At 41.4% G+C, this 19,810-nt stretch overlaps 1 protein-coding gene and 1 long non-coding RNA gene across 3 annotated transcripts in view; one reads left to right on the top strand and one right to left on the bottom strand.

The window, feature by feature from the left end:
* Positions 1-2,148, top strand: part of LOC310759816 — a 264,296-nt gene extending 262,148 nt beyond the window's left edge. Inside the window, exon 12 of the long non-coding RNA XR_014546521.1 lies at positions 809-2,148. This is a non-coding gene — a long non-coding RNA (uncharacterized lncRNA). The remainder of the gene's footprint in view (positions 1-808) is intronic.
* Positions 1-19,810, bottom strand: part of KHDRBS2 (KH RNA binding domain containing, signal transduction associated 2) — a 336,381-nt gene that overhangs the window by 37,266 nt on the left and 279,305 nt on the right. For both annotated transcript variants that reach the window (XM_083607373.1, XM_083607374.1), the window contains exon 7: positions 8,234-8,316. In XM_083607373.1, coding sequence (XP_083463499.1) covers positions 8,234-8,316 — 83 coding nt within the window. The remainder of the gene's footprint in view (positions 1-8,233; positions 8,317-19,810) is intronic.

A 19,810-nucleotide genomic window follows, 5' to 3' on the forward strand; every position in this document is an offset into this window, starting at 1 on the left:
CAAGAAAGACTGGATTTATGATTAGCAAAAATGGTTGGCTTAGGAACTCTGATGTGCATTTTTACAGTGATTAGAATGTGGCTTCTAAGATGAAACTTGGGATTCTATCTTATGCTAGTTTTAAAGAATGAATTAATAAATAATAATAATTCAGGAATATTCCGTTCCTGCTGCAGGAGAGATATAAGGCTGATCATCTCCCCTACTGCCATTATTTACTGGCTCGTAATCTGAGACCTTCTTTGGAAGCAATAATTATTTGCCCTTATTATTTTGGTTGCATTCACTGCTTCACCTTTAGTAAGGGAATCTTAGAACAGGATACTCATAATATGTTGGAATCAATATTAATTATGAAAACGAAAGCTCTCTTAGCTGCTAATAGGCCTGCCTTATCTCAGCAAAACATGAGCTTCCACTTTTTAGAAAGTCTTACATACCTACAGTATTATGGGGGATTTGTATGTAAATGTGAATAGGCTACAATGCCCTCAGGTAATCCTCTAGTGAGCACTCTTTAATTAACTTTCCATGGAAATGTTGCCTCAAGGGATTCAAATGCTTGGAGACACAAATCTCACCCAATTGAGATAAATGTATTTGGCTAACCTTCAAATTTTCAAATGGTATATCAATTATAATGATAGCTGTTTGCCCAGTTAAATATTCTTATTGAAAAATGTTCAAATCTCGGCTAAAAAATGGAATCTCTGAGCTAGAGTTTATACCCCGCAATCTTCTAGAATGGTGTAATTTACCACAACCTAGCTAAGCTGATTTGATAAATGTAAACGTTTTGTCGTTGTAGGGCTCCTTACAAGTACGTCCTCCTACCTCTACCTTGCAATCAGAGAAGTTGGCTCAATTCCTGTTGCCTGAACAAGCTGGCTTGCTTCCAGAATGAGCTACATGGATACCTATTTGTGCACAAAGCCATGTTTGTCGCTCCTGCAAGGTTTGGTTTCAACCAAGAAAGTGCAATATCCATGTGCAAAGTGGCTTTCCATCACCAATGAACAACCACAGCCAAACACACCTGGGATTAGAAAGGGGGGGGGGTTCCAGTTCACTGTGTGTGAGAGGCTGTCTAGACCAGCAAAACTACTATTGGGCTATATATTTCAGACTGGTGCTCATTATTCGCACCACTACTCTTTTGGTCCTCCCCAATTTCACCATTCTTGAATTTTGGGTGCAGATGTGGGTCCAGTTTTAATGTTGTTTCATGTTATTTTAAAATAATTGGCAGAAGCAATGGGTTTGGCTGTACTTCATCCAGTCCTCTTCTTTAAACCCACTGATTCCTTCATGCACCAATATGAAAGGGAGATAGTTTCATTCAACAATAAGTGAGCTGAAATTTCTCTGAACATTTCCCTCCTAAGAAAAACTCTTGGGAAATTTATCCTCCCCTCGATCATATTTGGTAAAATAGTCTCCCCCCACCTATCCCCAAATAGCGTGGATAATTGAGAAGCATTCCCAGTCAGCCATAAAAAGCATCTATGAGGAGAGAGAACTGGGAGAAAAACAGAAAGCACATTGCTACTTCAGTTCTGCTCCCATGAGCACCACATCTGCTTGAAAATTCATGTTCTACCACCTCATACTTATCTGAATTAGCTGCAGACCTAGGTTTAAAGCAGGGGTTGTTTCAGGATTCTAGGTGGGCAGTAGGGGGTTCTATGGCACAAGCTGAATCCTCCTTCCATCGAGCACTGGTGGGCGGTAAGGAAATTCTACCATCAAGAAAGATGGTAAGAAAGGTTGACTACCCCTGGTTTAAAGAAATGGTCTTCCACCATCACGTCATTTGAGGCATAATGTCATGGAGAAAGGCTCTAGCATAGCCTTCTTCAACGCATGCTACTTTAGATGTGCATGATTTCCCCACCCTTTGGGAGAGCATTCAAACATGTGCTAATTCACCTGCAGTGGAGATGTTACGTTCCAAAATCACGATTTCCTGGAAATCATATGGAATCGGCCTTGAGTTCCATGATGGAAGAAAGGCAGGATGTAAAATATATTTAAATAAATCCCTGCTACTGGATTATTGCTTGACAAGAGAGGCTCTGAACTCCTGCTCAAACCTGAGTCTCAGCATTTCTCATTTTAAAGTAATAATAAAGTACTGTTTGTATCGTCTACCTTGTCTGATGGGCATTTTCTTTCCCCCTGTACCTGCATCATCAGGGTAACATTATCTAGAGAAATGGGGCCTTGTTTTTGCTTTTAATTATTCTTCAGCAGAATCCTATGCCTCTTTGCTAGGAAGCAAGGGCCATTGAGCTCCATGGGACTTACTCCAGGTACATGTGCACAGGATTGCAGTCTTAATATAGCAAGATACAGAGAGGCCCGTATGCTTGCTAAATCACAAATGGACATATACATACTTCAAAGCCACATGAAATGGATAGGTGTAATAAGCCATCTGCTCAGACAAGGGCCAAAAGCCACAGAGAGAGGAGGAAGATGATGGAATGCAATGGAACGGAATTACAGAACAGGAGAAAATACTTAAGATATTCTCTTTTTGAGGCTATCAGATATAACACTGGAGATCCATAGTGGAAATAAGTATTTCAAGAACCTTAGAGGGCATAAGTGATTTATAGGAGAGAAAAAACTTTCTTATCTACTTCAGGGGTAGTGTATTTGATACACACTTGTGCTCATTGAATCAAATAAATGAGAGGTGGCATTTCAAAACAGTTTTGGATGATGAATGCTGTAAGTGGATTGCTGTGAAGACCCATAAAATGTCATCTTTTAGGCCTGCTAACTTGATTCATTCAATAGTCTCAAAATAAAATATGAGGGAATCTTTATTTATGAACACTGAGATATGAGCACAAAACCCAAAATGAAATACAGCTGTGTGCAAATACTGTGCATATAGCTCTAAACTGGGGAAGTATACAATAGAGAAAAATAACAGGAAGGGTGGTGTGTTACCAGACTATATAGTGATTGTTCCATCTATTGCCTATGTACAGGTTTTGAAATCTTAAAATATTAGGCTTAAAACTGTCACCTCTCTGTTGCCTTTGAAACCCAGCCCAGTCTTTGGCTGAGCAGCTATAACATCATCCTGCAATCGAGTCAGGATATTGTGATGGCAGCTAGGTTTGCCATCCTGTGCACATTTATCAGAAAGCAAGTCCCTTTACCTGGGCCCACAATGTCTTATTGCTGTGGAATGAGAATGGGTCAAGAATGAGAGATGCTTTTGCAGAATCCAGAGCTGAGATGCTGAAGGAAGAAGGGACAGAGAAAGCAAGAAGCTGAAAAGTGGAGAGATGAAGAGACGATGGGGTAGAAAAGACATTTCCCCTGAGCAAAGGCAGTGAGGCTGGTTTGGTCACACCAGGGGCAGAGCGCTGCAGCAGGTGCCACAACTGCAGCATCCAAAAGGAAAGTGAGAGGCAGGGGGCGGGACTTTGACATCACGTGTGGCGCCACTGAATTGTGAGACGCCACTGCCACGAGGGAAAAAGCATGGGGATGAGGAAAGGAGAAGTCCAAGTGGAAACTTCACATAATACCTAAGGAAGGAAGTGGTGTTTGTGAGAAGGAAGTGGAAAAGGGAGGCACTTCTTGAGACTGGGGAACATGAAGCCAAAGCAGCAGGGAGAGGTTATCGAGACGGTAAGCGCCAGAATGGATTTTAAATACTGATTTGATTTCAGCATCCTGAAACCAATTTTTAAAATACATTTATTGGACTAATGGTAGAATTAGGTAATACTACACTTTTGCTAGAATAGCTCATTTTGCCTCCGTTTATTTAAATGTATTCAAGGAATTGTATATCTTAAGGTTACCAGATATTTTTCAATGAATCCGGGGACACTTTTCAACTTCAAGAGGGGAAATATATTGTGTGCTTGTTACAGATAATATACAACTTGATGTTAAGGAAGTTCACTTGCAAATGTTGCTGTGAAAGTGTAAATGACAACGTGCTTCTTTTTGATTGCTCAGGAGATGTCATACTAACAAATTAAATCTCTCTTAGTCTTCTGTGCCATTTGCCTAATAAGCTTGGCTTCCAGTTTAAGAATTGGTATAACAATAAGGACTGCAACATCTCCAGAAAGAAAATTATATGAAAATTAAAGCTGACATTTTAAAATGTTATAAAGTCTTGAGTAATGTTTAGCTGATTTATGAAGTCAGTTCAGCCATTACTACTAATAGTCATAGCATATTCTTATGGTAGGCTTTTTACGTGTGAAAATTCCAGCCATTCCAAATGCCCCAAATAATGCAAATGAATCTGATATTCACTGCTGCTGAACAGATTCCCCAGGACCCTCTGAGAGGAGTAAAACACAGCTATGTTGTCTGCTTAAAGAACAAAGATGTTTAGGAACAACACTTTCATTAACCAGATTCTAAGGTATCTGACGAAGTGTGCATGCACACGAAAGCTCATACCAAGAACTAACTTAGTTGGTCTTTAAGGTGCTACTGGAAAGAAAAAATTTTTTTTTGTTCAGATTCTAAGGGTTGCATTCAATGTAGAGGGAAGCTGATTGTTCCATCACGCAAAGGATTTCTCTTTGCAGAACAGAACAATTTCCTTTCCTCCTCCCCCTAAATATGTTTTGAGGGTTCAACAAACCTAAAGCAGATTGAGGGATGGTACGTGGCGTTCATGGGGGAGGGAGGGGGAGATCCCCTTTACTAGCGCTAATCTTTGCGTTAGCAGAAAAAAAATTGTTGAATACCACCCAGGATCCTGATCACAAAGGGGCTTACACTAAACTGGAAGTTGAGCTTATTGGACCAAGAGGGATTTAACTTATTAGCATGACTTCTCTAGAGCGATCTAAAAGACAAAGGCTGCATTCAGACAGCACTTCACTCCATTTTCCATACATTTCCTTAACCTGATAATTTCCCATGTTTTACGTAATCTTTCACATGATGTAAAAGTCACTTGAAATGTAGCAGACTCTAGTGGAAGTTTAGTGCTCATTTCCATGTTAATTGCTTCCATTTGCAACCCTGTTAACCTGGAAAACTGCAGGAGTTTTGCGCTGTAATTTCCCTGAAGGTTTCATACCGTTGCTGCTCACTTGATGAAATTTGGGGCGGTCTCCTGGCATTTTTTTGGGGGGGTGCATATCACAGGGGGAACAGAAGCACATATGTGGATAGAGAGTGGTGGTGTTGGCATGTCCAGTGACACCCACTGGGGTGAATAAAAGTTAGCGTGACATGGTGGGGTAGCAATTAAAAAAACCACACAGTGTCACAATACAACAGGAACTGCAGTGTAAAAGGGATGTCAGAAACCAGGAACGTAAGTGCTAGCATTAAAAGGAGAATTAATGTCATAATCCCAACATCTGAATGAACCCAAAGATGCATGTTGCCATTAATGCTGTCACAGAACCAAGATGGCATTGCCACGAATACTTTCACAGGAGCAGGAACTTTCTCAGTACCAAGTTGTAGATTATCTGTAACTATACACAATACAATCTGATCCCTTCCCTGGCACAAAACTCTGTAGATATAAGATGCCCTGCATATGTCTGAATAAAGAGGCAAAGTCAAACATTCTTGCTAAAGAATGTACCATCTCATTCTACAATTAGTCTACTTTTTTTTAAACACACACGCTTTATTTTTATTTTTTTAAAGGAGCACAAAAATCACATTTACAAATAGAAGAAATAATGTAGCAAGGTTAATATACAAATAACTTATTCATTTACCCAGGTATTTTGGGTTATGTCCAATGAAATTGTACTATTCACGTTGGGATTTCTGCTTGCACAATAGAACTCCCCTCTCCTCTCTTCTTCCACATACGTGTTGCAGGGTGTTGGGGGAAACCCAGAACAGATTTGGTGGGAGGGTTGGGGAACGAAGGAGAGGGAGTGGAATTTCCGTTGTACAAGAAGAAGAGCTTGCATGAACGGAACACTCTTGTTGAATACAACTCTGTACCTTGGGTTTTTTTTTAACTATTGCTGTGATAATGATTGTTTTAATTGCTCTGTATTTCGCTTGGTTTATATTTTAATTGTACTTTTGTAAGCCACCCTGGAATCTTGTTCTTATGAGGGGTGTTTAATGACAAACAAACAAATCCTGCCATGCTGTTATCATATCAGAAAAAATTGCACCTGCCAAAATTCTCCTTTCTGCACAACTCTAAAAGCCCATGTTTCATTCTAAATCTGGCAATCCTAGTTAATTCTAGAAGCAATTTTGTTGTGGATTGAAATGAACGTTACTTTGGACTTCAGATGAACAAAGCAGTGAGTGAAAGATTCCTGTTGTCTCAGTAAAGGCTTTAAACCTCTTAAGAAATGAAGACATGCAGCATAACAATCTAGTAGATGGCAGGGAAATAATAACAGGATAGAAGTAGAATAACTAGGGAGAAAATCCCTTCAACTCAATAACTGATTGTAAATTCAATCTCAATGGATGGCTGCTGTCTTGAGTCTTCCAATAAAACTGAATTATTAAATCAACATGATTCAGTTTTGCTGAGAATATTACTGCAAGCATTATACAGCAAGCTATTACATAGTTTTTAATATGTGATTTTGAGAACTACTGGAGAGAGAGCATTCCATATGAGCAGGAACCTGAGGCTAGAAGTTAATGGAATAAACAGGTAGCAATATGCCATTGATATTGGGGGACCAGCCACACAATCATTCAAGGGAACAATTGTGAAGACAGCTTGCCAGGCTTGAAATCCCTATTCCTATTTCAACACAGAATCTTGGGTTCCTTTGTTTCTTCCAGTGCAATCATTATGTTGTGAACCACCTTGTGATCTTCAGATGAAGGGTGGTATATTATTATTTTTTAATAATAATAATAATAATAGGCTTTGGCCTTCCTTCAGCTCCTCACCCCCTTCTCTTTTATTGTGTCATAAAATCAGCAGCAGTGATTTTAAGGAGTTTTATGCTCTGATGAGTAGGCAGTCACTGTGGCAAAATATGCTGAACAGCTGATGTCAGGATTCAGCTCCTGCAGCTGCTTCTGCAATTATCTCTTCAGCCACTCTAGCATCTGATCTGCGCTAGGTTTCAGAGCATTTGGTGGGCGTTGCAGTTGTGGGCTAGACCCCAAAGCTTCTCTGCTTTAAGACCTTTTGGAACACAGTGTGTGGAGCACCATTTACCATGTTTTGGGACTGCTGACTCCTCTACTCAGCTATGCCTCACCTCGGTTTGCCTTGTAAGCAAGCTATGTCCTGGTTTCTTTGTTATTTCTTAACTTTGCAGTTGATTCTCAGCTAGCTTTAGGGCAGAGTTTTCCAAAACCAACATGATGACTCAACTAACTTTTTAGATCTTACACAACAGAGGTTGTTTCACAGTTCAAAGAGAAAAAGAGGCATAGCTGACAAAATGACCTGTGACCCTATTATTCTTGTGCACACTTTACATCTTCTGCCTTTATTTCCATAAAAGAGGGGAAGGCAAAACACAAAAGCAATTATTCAACCCATCCTTTTCAGGAGCCTAGAAAGCCTTTGGCTTTTGGATTCATCCTTGAGTGGTGAACTCACAGGTTCAGCCTCTCTACCTCCTTCAACTCTGACTTGACTCATCAACTCATGACTTTTGCTTGCCTTGCTTTGTTCCAGACCCAGAGTCCTGGTTCAGAGTTTTTATTCCATGTGCCACCTTGAGCCTTTGACTTAGAACTGATTCTCATTGTATTATTGATCCTGATCTTATTTGTGATCTTTGAGTGTTTTCCTGTACTAGAAATTGAGCCCTGGGCATGATGCTGTGTATCTGCCATGGTTTAGGTCCATAGTTTGGAACACATATTGATTAGGCACAGTATCTATGTACTTCATGTTAAATCATTATTGCTCTTAGTTTTTCCTTGAGGCTAGGCTGGTGCCATCCAGTCTAAAGAAGAAATATTAGATGGGATGGGATTGTGAGTCGGGGGCACAGGGAAGGAGAGGAACACTTGAGAAAGAGAACTTCCCTCCACCTTCGTTTTGGGGAGGATTCTGCTGTTCAATCTCCACCTTCATTACACTACTCACTGGGTAACAGTCTGTATACCTGGTAAATTTAACATTCCTTGAGGATCTTTTATGGTGTTTTTAGACACCATACATTGAGATGTGGTTTTAGCAGTAGCTCCTGGCAGAGTTAGGGATTAGAACAGATATTAAAGGAAATCTATAAGTAGCTTATCTATAAATTAGTTTGTTGGTGCTTACCTCTGTGTTTGTGTGGTATAGCTATTATCATAGGCCTCATAAATTGGTTCGTCGTATTCACCCCCATATCCATCATCATATCCCTATAATAAAACACAAATTTGTAATTTAGAAGGTCGGTAAGTTATAAATAGTATTAGCCTGAAACAGAATTTTTAGAATATTATATACCTAACAGGCAGCACATTACACACACACACACACACACACACACACACACACACTTGCAAGAAACCTGAAAGAGTGTGTGTGGTATATATGCATGAATATATATATATGAATGAATAATTTTAGCCCTGTTTTTATTTATCACCATAATGAAGTTTGTACTGTAAGAAAAGGGTGCTAATGAAACTCATTGTTTTCTCTGGAATTCAATATACAAATGCTTTTCTAAATATCTGCTAGTGAATAATAGCCACAGAAATGAACAAATGATTGCAAGACTATATTGATCTCCTTACCCCATTAAGAAGGTCATTATGGAGCATAAAACATACCATTCAGTTCTTTTTCAGAAAATGTGGTTTAACTTTAAGGAGAAAGCCACAGATAATAATTATAAATAACCGTTGTAATGAATGCCTTTTAACTTCCTTGAGCATTCATTCATTCATTCATTCATTTATTCATCCATCCATCCCTGCTTCGATCTCCTCTGCCACAGCAACTAGCAGTGTGCATGGAAACACAGTGAAGGCATGATAAAATGACCCTTTCAAAGCAGCTATTCACCAGCCAGGTGAGATCAGATAAAGGAGCTGCTTTAGCAGCAAATTACTGAACACGATTTGTACTTTCAGGGTTCAGCTCTGCCTAGACCTAGGGTTTCCCTCGAAAAGGAGTAGGGGGAGCAGGACTCTCCAGCAGATCTCTGCACAGGAGCAGCTGGTGGGGAGAAGTGGTAGCATGCACCTGGCCTCCCAGCAGCAGCAGCAGCAGCATTGCTACCACTTACCAGAAGGGAGAGGCAATGGGGAGGTTGGTGCTGTGTGGCTACGTCAGCAGGAGCAAGTGGGTTGGCTCCACCAGTGCACCTACACAGCACTGGCCTGCCTGCCATCTCACCCCTCTCAGTAAGAGGTAGCAGCAGCATGGCTGGGAGATGAGCTGTGAGCTGCTGCCCCTCTCCACTGGGCATTCCTGGCTCCAGCCATCCTCATCCCGGAACTGGCAGCTTCTATCCGAGTTGCTTGTCTCTTGAGCTTCCTGTCACCAGGGTCACAACAGCAGAGGGCATGGCAAGACGGATGGGAGTTTCAAGGTTGCAAGCAAAGTGCTCAGCTAGCTGCATGTGCAGCTGCCCAGGAGGGGAGAAAAGCCTGAATTAACAGCCTGGCTGATAGCCCAGAATAGGTGAACCTTCAGGTCCTACATAAGCTCTCAGTCTGAGCTGCTTCAACAACTTCCTTAGAGTTCCAAGTTTCACACTCCAGTGCAAAAATCGGAAAAATACCTAGATTTCAATGAAATGAGCACCAAATTTCAGAAGAGAATTCTGGTTAAGGGGGGGGAGCTATCTATTTGGATTGGTTCCAGAATTATCCCAGAAAAAATATATTAAAAATCATAAAAATGTCCCGAGCTAGTCTGAGGGGTTTGCCTTGAGCCATTTGGGATTGTTCACATGTGGAAATGAGACTTGGAGAAAAAAAACACAGAAGAGATACTTCGTGAACCACCCATTAGATAGAATGCAATTAAACACACAGAGACTTTAATTTTTAACCATTGACTTTTTGAGTACTATTGTACAAGGATGAAATGTGCGGCATTTGAGAATACAAGATCATTTAGTGATATTTTGCAGAAAGCACTGGAAGAGAAGCACATTAAAAAGGTCAGGAAAATTAAACGCTTATTTCAAACAGCTCTGGAATGGTAAAATAACTTCCTATTAACTTTCCTATTGCAAGTGTCTACTTCTGCAAGTTGCTATGCTTTCATATGAGCATCATAGATGAGGTGCAGAAACAAGTTCAATGTGGGAAAGCACTGAGAGTTCATGACAAAAAAAGTTTCTTGAAATTAAAGCCTGTATATTATTATTATATTACTACTACTAACTTTGCACTTCTATGCTAACAGATGCCAGCATTGCAAAATATAGCAACTGGCAAATGGGCATCACACAAAAGTGGGTTTCTTCCCCAGACTCTGCATTCCACTCGACTTGCCTTCCTATTTTAACATTAAGAAATTCTAAAACAAATTTCAGAATTTAGATATATTGCATATTTTTTGACCCTGAAAGCACTTCTTGAGAAACTGGTTTCACTCCAAAAAATGAAACCTCATTGCAGATTGATTCTGCATTACTCCATAGTGTGTCAATTTGAAAACAGATTAAAGCAGATGTTGTCGGCAGTGGTACACCAAGATTGCAAGCACAATTTCCTCCTTCATTCACCTGGGGAAGGAGGAGAAGGCAAGGGCAGCCTAACCAAGGGGAGGGTTATCAAATGTGTATCAAGTCACCACACACACCCGTGTGAATGTCAGGATCTAGATTTAATCTAAATTGAAAGCAGCATGTTTTATGAGCATATATGATTCCAGATTGAGAGGGCAAGGGGGAAAGTGCTATGAACGGGTTAGTATGCAGCCAAGATTTTGCACAATGTCTGATCAATACATGCCACTGCTCATACATATCAATAATATGAATTGGGAGGAAAAAGAAAGATGTGAACAAATGGAAAGAACTAAAACCTACAGCAAACTGTGTGTGCACAGCCAGTAGAACAAAATGCAGAAGTTAAAAACAGAATGGCAAACTATTAGCCCACAGTGTTACTCTGTGATTGAGAGCAAGTCATTCAGAAGCCCCAAATCCAAGGAGAAATCAAATGGGGACAGGGGGACGGGGATCACCTTTTCTAAAAGCAGCTACATAATGCATAATTTTGTGGTTTGGCTTATGCTGGGATGGCAAGAAAAACAACGTAACCTTCACACCATCCTAAAGGATATATACTCTTGCACAAAGCCACCTTCATTTGGGAGCCCACAGTAATGGAGTTGCATGAAGCTTTATTCACGTGATGTACAAAGGCTATAGATACATGTAGCTGTAGCTGTATCAGTAGATGGGTTTGGACATCTATAGCATCAGGGCCATGAGACTTAAACCTCCCACATTCCATTTTCATTTATGTTTCAGTCTTTCTAAACTGTACCATCTCAATATGCTATTTTCCAACCTTTAATGTTTGCAATAAATATGCCTTGATTTCCACTCAAGCCCCATGTAAATGAAAGGCGATTGCATATGAACAGTGTTTATTATGCTTGAGACTTTTTAAAAGTGTGTTTTCCTAACTAATGAGAGTCTACAGATTTCAAAGTGAAGCTCTGCTGCTGCCATGCATCATTTATGTGATTCCCCCCAACCCATTTTTAACTGACTAATAATCTCTCTGGCTAAACCTGTAGCTTTGAATGCTGGCAGAACTTGTCCCATTTATTCAGTGATGGTATTATTTTCCTTTGGGAATTGTGCATGAACTCTAGTGACTATGCAGAGTAAATCAAGAATGCTTACTCGCTTCAGGCCAACCTGAACTCTGCAAGTTACTATCAATAAATTGTGGAGCAAGTAATAAGAAATAAAGATTATGAACCTGTAAGGTTGATATTTTAACACTTCCTCACTTACACAGGCAACTAAAAATTAGAGGCTGTGGCTAGAAACTGCTGTCCAGTCAGAATCAAGCCAGAATCCCATATCTTTTACCTCCTCAACTCAAAATAATCTGTCTGTCTTACTGCATTTGTAATACTGACTAGTACAGATGTAACACTGCCTCTCCTTTTCAGTTTAAGAGCTGACATTGGCTGTATAAACACCAGGGTCCCCCCCCCCCAGCCAGAATTCACCAGAAGTCAGTTCCAGCACCTCTCAGATGGGCACCATTGCCATTATAAGAGAACAAGGGAGGCGTTCACAGTGAGTTCTGGCACCTCATTTTCTATAAAAATAGCGCCGCACTATAACTTTAAAGCACATTTGAAGCACATCCTTTTCCTCAAAGGATTCTGAGAACTGTAGTTTACAGTGTTACAATTCCCAGCAACCCTTAAGTACAGTGGCCAGAATTCTTTGAGGAGGGGAATGTGATTCATATATGCTTTAAATTACTGGTTATCAAGCAGTGTGCCATGGCACCCTGGGGTGCTTTGAATGATGGTCAGGGGTGCCACGGGCAACATTGGCCTCTGTCCCTCCCTACCTCAACTGAAGCCCTCTCGTGCCTCTGCGTCCCAAAGGCTTGCACAGCTGTTTATTGCAGCAGCCCTGGCTATAAGCTCCACAGACGAATGGTGCCTCAGTTTTACAGCACCTCTCTTTGTGCAGGGGGAGGAGATCAGAGACCTGGGGCAGTGGCTGCCCAGAGGACTCTCAAGGAGAGGGGAGAGGAGAGGAAGCTGAGGGAACACTTCACAAGGGACGGTGTTCGAAAAAGGGTGAGAGGTTGCCAGTTCTGCAGGCGGGGGGACGGGACATAACTGGGCTCCTGAGCCCTACGGGGTGCCGCAGAAAGCATGTAGTTGGTCAAGGGAGCCTTGGACTCAAAAAGCTTGAAAACCTCTGCTTGAAAGGAATAGCATGCACACCACTGCACTTGCGAACCCACAGCCCTGTGATTAAGAGTCTCATGCTCTACCTACTGAGCTGTTCTGTTTGCCGATGCTACTGTGTTGCTATTGTCTGTGGTGCAACAACAGACGAGAAACCCCACAACATATTTGGCATGAAAAGTTATGGGATTCCAGCCGGAAGTTAGAGGATATGCACTAATTGGAAAGGAAGCAATGTGCGACTGTCCCAAAACTTTTGCTGATGCAAATAGTATTGAAAGTAGGATTGCATACGGCTTCTCCAACAGCATCATGAATAAGCAATAAAGAGGACTCCTGCAGGGGACACTACAATGTCCCCACCCCATCTTCCATGCGATGCCAATGAACCAGTAGCCACAAGGAGGTTGCTTGACATCGCTTTCAATAGAGGCTGCTGCACACAGTAGAGTGTTTATGGCAAAACAGCAGCTCACCACAAAACCTGTCAACTCGAACTGCAGTTAATTTGTCAATGTAACATGTTCTGTGATTGCTCCAGCACAGTAAGGGCCAATTCCAAAGTAACACAGATTTATATTTTGAAAGCTATTACATGAGAAACTACCCACGGAGCTGTACAGGAGCGTAATTCCTCTGAATGGAATCATTAGCAGAAGCTTTGATTTCTGTCTGTTGTTGCAGAAAAGTTGAATGAATAACAATTTCCCATGTAATCGCTTAGAAATCAGATCACTGGTTTTGTTGAATTGGAATATAATTGCTGAGTAACAAATGTGACTTTCTATATGCAAAAATAATAGTAAAATATTATTACAAAAAAAAATATCAAATCCCTTAATGCAAAGGTGGTTAACCTGTGGTGTTTCAGCTATTGATGGACAGCAATTCCCTGCTGCAGCCTGTGTAGCCAGTGGTTAAGGATGATGGAGGCTATAGTCCAACAACATCTGGAGGGCCATATAGGTTAGCCATCCCTGCCGTAATGCAAAACTTAGCTTTTCCCCAATAATTTCCTATTTAGTATTTTATTGTTCTTTGATGAATACCATCTCTTCTTGGTTTTATTACTGTAGTTTTTTGTTTTTTTAAGCTATTCTCCATTCTGTCACACAGCTTTAGATCTTTAGCATCTCTCCAATATAATTCTCCATGAGGAATTCAGTTTTCTTTTTGGTGCAACGTCTTTGTACGTATGGAATGCTCCTTTTACTCATTGCTGTGTCACCAACTCTGTTGTGTATATAAGAGGGTTCCTACTTCTCAGGCATCTTTGTATACCAGGTGTAGCCAATATGGTGACCTCCAGATGGTGCAGGACTACAACTCCCGCCATTCTTGACCACTGGCCATGCTGGCTGGGGCTGACATGCCATTGACGGGTTGGGCACAGAAGAATGGTGGGAGGAACCAACTCTACCACCAAGAGAAGAAGGCTCAGAGCCTGGGGCACGTTGGTGGGACAATGATGTGTAGTCAGAGGGAGAAGACTGGGAGGAGGTAATCACATGCTGAAGAGGCAACAGGGCTAAGTGAGTTGGGAGAATTGGTGGCAGAGAGAAGACCAGCAGCAGAAGCAGAACTGAAGCAGGTGAATGGGCGGAGGAAGACCAAGAGGCAGAGATGAGTCAGGCTGGTGAAGAGTCACAGGTGTCTCCCCCTCGTGCTGTTACAAGCTTCCTCTCAACCTTCTTTCACAGAACAAGATGAGAGCTGAAATGGGTAAAACAGTGGAAGGCTGCACACAGGCGCAGTCTTCAACTGCCTGGAAAAAGCCCTGGAGAAGAAGGGACTTGGATGGTTGTGGGGAGACAGGAACGTTCAACTGATTCATGGGTTAAGACCTACTGGGGATGAGCTGCTGTGTTCATTAGGCATGGCACTCAGCCAAATCTGTGAAGCTCCTGTTTTTGCTAATAAAGAGTTAACTTCAACTTTGAACGGTGAGATTTACTGCCCGCTCGCTCTTTGACATGACGTGAGTTGTGGTCTAGCAACAACTAGAGGGCACGATGTTGGCTATCCCTGTTTTACACGATGTGTCCAACTCAGCCAAAGCTAAGCACATTTTGGGAGGGCTGCACTGAATATTCAGTAAATGTTATATTTGCTTTGAAATTAGCTTATTCAGTGCATCTGAAGTAATTACTGAAAAAATATCTCAGTGAACATTTCCATTCTTCTAGTGTTGTCCGGCAGGTTTTTGTTCTATCCAGCTACTGTTGTTTCACAGATCTTGTTCTCAGAAGATCTGCTGCTGCTTGCTTATCACACCTTTCTCCTTCTTTGCATAGGCATCCATGACATCATTATGTCAGCCACAACAGTGTGACATCAAAATCACATGGTACTACTGTAACCAATCCATTCAATAAGAACAAATGAAGCTAAGAAGTGGATCATGTTCAATACAAGTGTAGAACATTTCTTTAAAAACTGCAGGTGCTATTCATGAAAATGGATCCAAAACAAGGATACAAGTAATTCTGGCTAAGCCCTAAGTCAAGCAAGTTAAGCATGTGCTTAACACTATTCCCTTAACTCACTGGAACATAAAAAAAGGGTTTGATTGCATTATGTTAAATATTTTCCCAGTATTTACCCAGCTGCTTATCAGGATCCTCAGACATTGTACATTTAAGAATGCAGACCTGTTGTGCATTTAATCACTTGAAAAGTAATTCCCGTTTTTGACAGATGATCCCCAACCTCCCAGTCTTGTGAACCATATTATTCAGCCTTACTGGCATTATCTTAGCTCTCTTCTTATATGGGATTTCATTCTGAGATAGTGTCATTCCATCTCTAATATTTCTAAGCCTTTTAGCAACCTTTTCCACGTACACCCTGCAAGTGCCCTTTTATAGAGTGGCTGCCCTTTTAAAAGTCAGATATTCCTTCTTTTCCTGTCCTATTCTGCTACTAAGATTTAAAATTCCAGCTCCTTTATGATCAGTATTTCTTAGCATCTCAGCACTTTTCCTTGAAGTTAATTTCACTAAAATTAAGGATTGCCTCTCCTTTTATGGATCCCAGAATTAAATGTCCCAGAAAGCCTGTTCCATAATCTGTTACGTACTTCACAAAACCATTGTAAGACAAATGCAAGCAACCCACTATTACTTTGTGTATTTGCCATCAGACAGACATTGGTCAGGCAGCTCGCAATATATCTTTCACCTTACTCATAAAGATCTTAATAAAGCTGTGTTTGATCGAACATATTTGTGACAATAATAGGCTAGTTCAGGACTGTGCTGTGAATTTTATAAACTATATCTGCTACATATTTACATGTGATGTCAACATGGCAATGAAAGTTGCACAAGTATACCAAACCTCTTATATCTATGTGTCTAGGATTTCTTGTAAATGGGAACTTATTGGATCTGACCCACCAGCCAAAACAGGTTCCTCATGCCTGGCCTACAAGGAGAGGAAAATGTCCCCAGCAGGTCCTACGTACATGGAGGCTGAAGCCAGATTTCTCAGCTACAGGCAACAGACCTTGGAAACCTTTGAGTCTTCAGGGAGTGCCCCTGAGATAATTTGTGAGTTAGGATGATAGCAACTGGGTAATGGAATTGGTTAAACAAGCACTGATGACTACAACATAGTTTGCTTCTCAATGTGCAAAGTATTTATTTTATACTGAAAACAAGTTTTCAGTAAATATGTTTAGTTCAACGTTAAAATAAATATCCTGGTCTGACTTCTCTCATACCTATACAGTGGTACCTCGGGTTACATACGCTTCAGGTTACAGACTCCGCTAACCCAGAAATAGTACCTTGGGTTAAGAACTTTGCTTCAGGATGAGAACAGAAATCGTGCTCCGGCGGCACGGCAGCAGCAGGAGGCCCCATTAGCTAAAGTGGTGCTTCAGGTTAAGAACAGTTTCAGGTTAAGAACGGACCTCCGTAACGAATTAAGTACTTAACCCGAGGTACCACTGTAGTCTAACTCAGCTATTGTGTGTTCTAAGAGGAATAAGAGACACTACCAGAAAGGGTTGGTGGCAGTGGAAGATACAGAAGAAGGATAGACAATGTGGTACACTCTGGATAGACAGGTATAATGGGAAGTGTAGTACAACCTCTGGATGGCACCATGCTGGCTATTCTGAAAAAAGAGCCTGGGAGACCAGGGTTCAAATTCCCACTCAGTCATGAAGCTCATTGAGTGTCATCAGGTCAGTGTCACCATCTTTCAGTCTGACCTACTTCACATGGTTTCTGTGAGAATAAAATAAAGGATCTTTCAAACCATGCACACTACTTTATAGGGAAAAAATTGGGGATATAATTGCAGTGAATGCAATACATAAATAAAAAAGGTAATTTTGGTATGGTGCAATCTCCCACAAATAGGTAGTTGCGGGAATGATCCTACATGTAAGGGTAGTGGAAAGAAAGCAAATCTTCCCTATTTGGTGGATAAATCAATTAGATGAATAGATCTTTGATAGTCAGTGTCAGGAAGGTAGGGTTTTTCACAGGAGGTGGAATGATCTTTCACATTTGGTAGCAACTGGTGAGATTTAAAGACCTAAGAGTCACAAAGTGAAGGCAGAACAATAGGACTGGAAAAGGGAATCTACTACCTCAGCATAACAACCAAATGCACAAATAATGTCAAATAAATGAACATATAACAACACTTGATCCTTAAGATATGATGCCAGAGTGGTGGGATGTTATGAAGGTTCAAAACTTGCACATTTACAGGTGAGGTTAGGCGCATAGAGTAATAAAATCATTCACAGGATAAAAGAATAAATGTAAGGTAAAAAGGTAAAGGTAAAGGACCCCTGGAGGGTTAGGTCCAGTCAAAGGAGGCTATGGGGTGCGGCACTCATCTCGCTTTTCAGGCCGAGGGAGCCAGCATCTGTCCACAGACAGCTTTCTGGGTCATGGGGCCAGCATGACTAAATTGCTACTGGTGCACAGAGGACCATGACAAGTGCCAAAGCACATGGAAACACCATTTACCTCCCTGCCACAGGGTACCTATTTATCTACTTGAACTGGCGTGCTTTTGAACTGTTAGGTTGGCAGAAGCAGGGACAGAGGAATGGGACTCACCCCATCACACAGATTCGAACTGCTGACCTTTTGATCAGCAAGCCCAAGAGGCAGAGTGGTTTAGACCACAGCGCCACTCGCATCCCTGAATAAATGTAGCACCACTGGTGCTACCAGTGGAATAAAAGAATAGCTTCATCATGGCCAACCTTCCTGTAAGGGGCTTAGGATAGCACATATGGTTCTTCTCCACCTCCTACTTTATCTTCACAACAACCCTTTGGAGTAGCTGAGGCTGAGAAAGGGTCTGGCCCACGGTCACCCAGTAAGCTACATAAAGGTAAAGGGACCCCTGACCATTAGGTCCAGTCATGACCGACTCTGGGGTTGCAGTGCTCATCTTGCTTTATTGGCTGAGGGAGCTGGCGTACAGCTTCCAGGTCATGTGGCCAGCATGACTAAGCCGCTTCTGGCAAACCAGAGCAGCGCATGGAAATGCCGTTTACCTTCCCGCCGGAGTGGTACCTATTTATCTACTTGCACTTTGACGTGCTTTCGAACTGCTAGGTTGGCAGGAGCAGGGACCGAGCAATGAGAGCTCACCCCTTTGCGGGGATTCGAACCACCGACCTTCTGATCGCCAAGTCCTAGGCTCTGTGGTTTAACCCACAGTGCCACCCATGTCCCTAGTAAGCTACATAACTGGGTGCAAAAGCAGAGAGCTAACAAGGCCGACCACATTCTTTGCAGTCCAATTAAATGCACTTTAAAAATGTCTACTGTCCTATCTGTACTTCGGAAGAAAAAGGAATATGCACAACATATATATTGGAACAGACATAGACATGTGATAATTAGAAAAGATATTTTGGGTGTGATAGATTGTTCTATATTAAGCTATGGCCAAGCATTAGGCCTAGTACAGAACTTTTGTCTTGGCTTTAAAAGATATGCATGAGTAATGAGTCTAGAGACAAAGATTTTTCATTCTTTTACAGGAGCTATTGCCAAAAGGTCATGTATAATTAAAAGTTACACATGGAGGGGGTGGGAAAGACTTGTGGCTGGGACTGAAATGGAGTGCCAATCAAACGGCTACAAAAAGGTAGCAATTTGATTAATGAAATAAAATCAATATAGGTAATGGTTATTACCTATAATTTAAGTATTTTAATTAAAGACCCATAGCAATTCAAGATAAAAATAATAATTACATCTATTCTGATGCCTCTGGAAGGCGAGATGGTTTCCTTCAGACTCTTTCCCGTTGCTATTTTTAAGCTTAGCTGCAAAATCTACATCCATTTTCGTCATTTAAAGCATTTGCATCCTGCTCTTTCAACTGAAAAGGCTTGCCAATTATTTATTTCTCTTCTTCTGGGAGACTGCATCCTAGGGCATGGTTCAGCAGATGCTAAGCAGTTTTAAGTTTCCCCAACTTCCAAGCTTTTGCTCCCATTGCTGCTCTGTCCCACCCCCAGCCTATCAGTGTGCAACTGGGAGGGAGGGATTGAGTTTGACCATGGTGGACCAGAGCGCACACCCTTTCTTGCTGATCCTGTTTGGAGAGATAAAGGCAGGGCCTACACATCTACAAAATCAATCAGCAACCAAACCATTTCCATAGGTGTGCAGTTAGGGTAGTGATGGCCTAAACAGGCTGATTATTTAATCCTGCACTGACTCCTGCACTGCAGGCGGTTGGACTAGATGATCCTCAATTCTACGAGGGCTCTTTTAATGTTTCTTATACTCTCACCAGCATTTAGGCCATCAGCTGTTTCTAGCAAGCATACACAGTGCCAGAGGAGTGCATTGTGTACTTCTTGAACAGAATTTTAAAAGCTTTTGCCTCCACTTTGCCTGTCTCTGTTATCATGGAAACATGTGTACCTTGAAAGCAAGACAAACTGTATAGAAAAAATAATGAGTTGGTCGTCTTGTATGAAGCAGATTTCTCGCATCCTAGCGT

Source organism: Podarcis filfolensis, assembly GCF_964270895.1.
Source record: "Podarcis filfolensis genome assembly, chromosome: 3".
NCBI lineage: Eukaryota > Metazoa > Chordata > Lepidosauria > Squamata > Lacertidae > Podarcis > Podarcis filfolensis.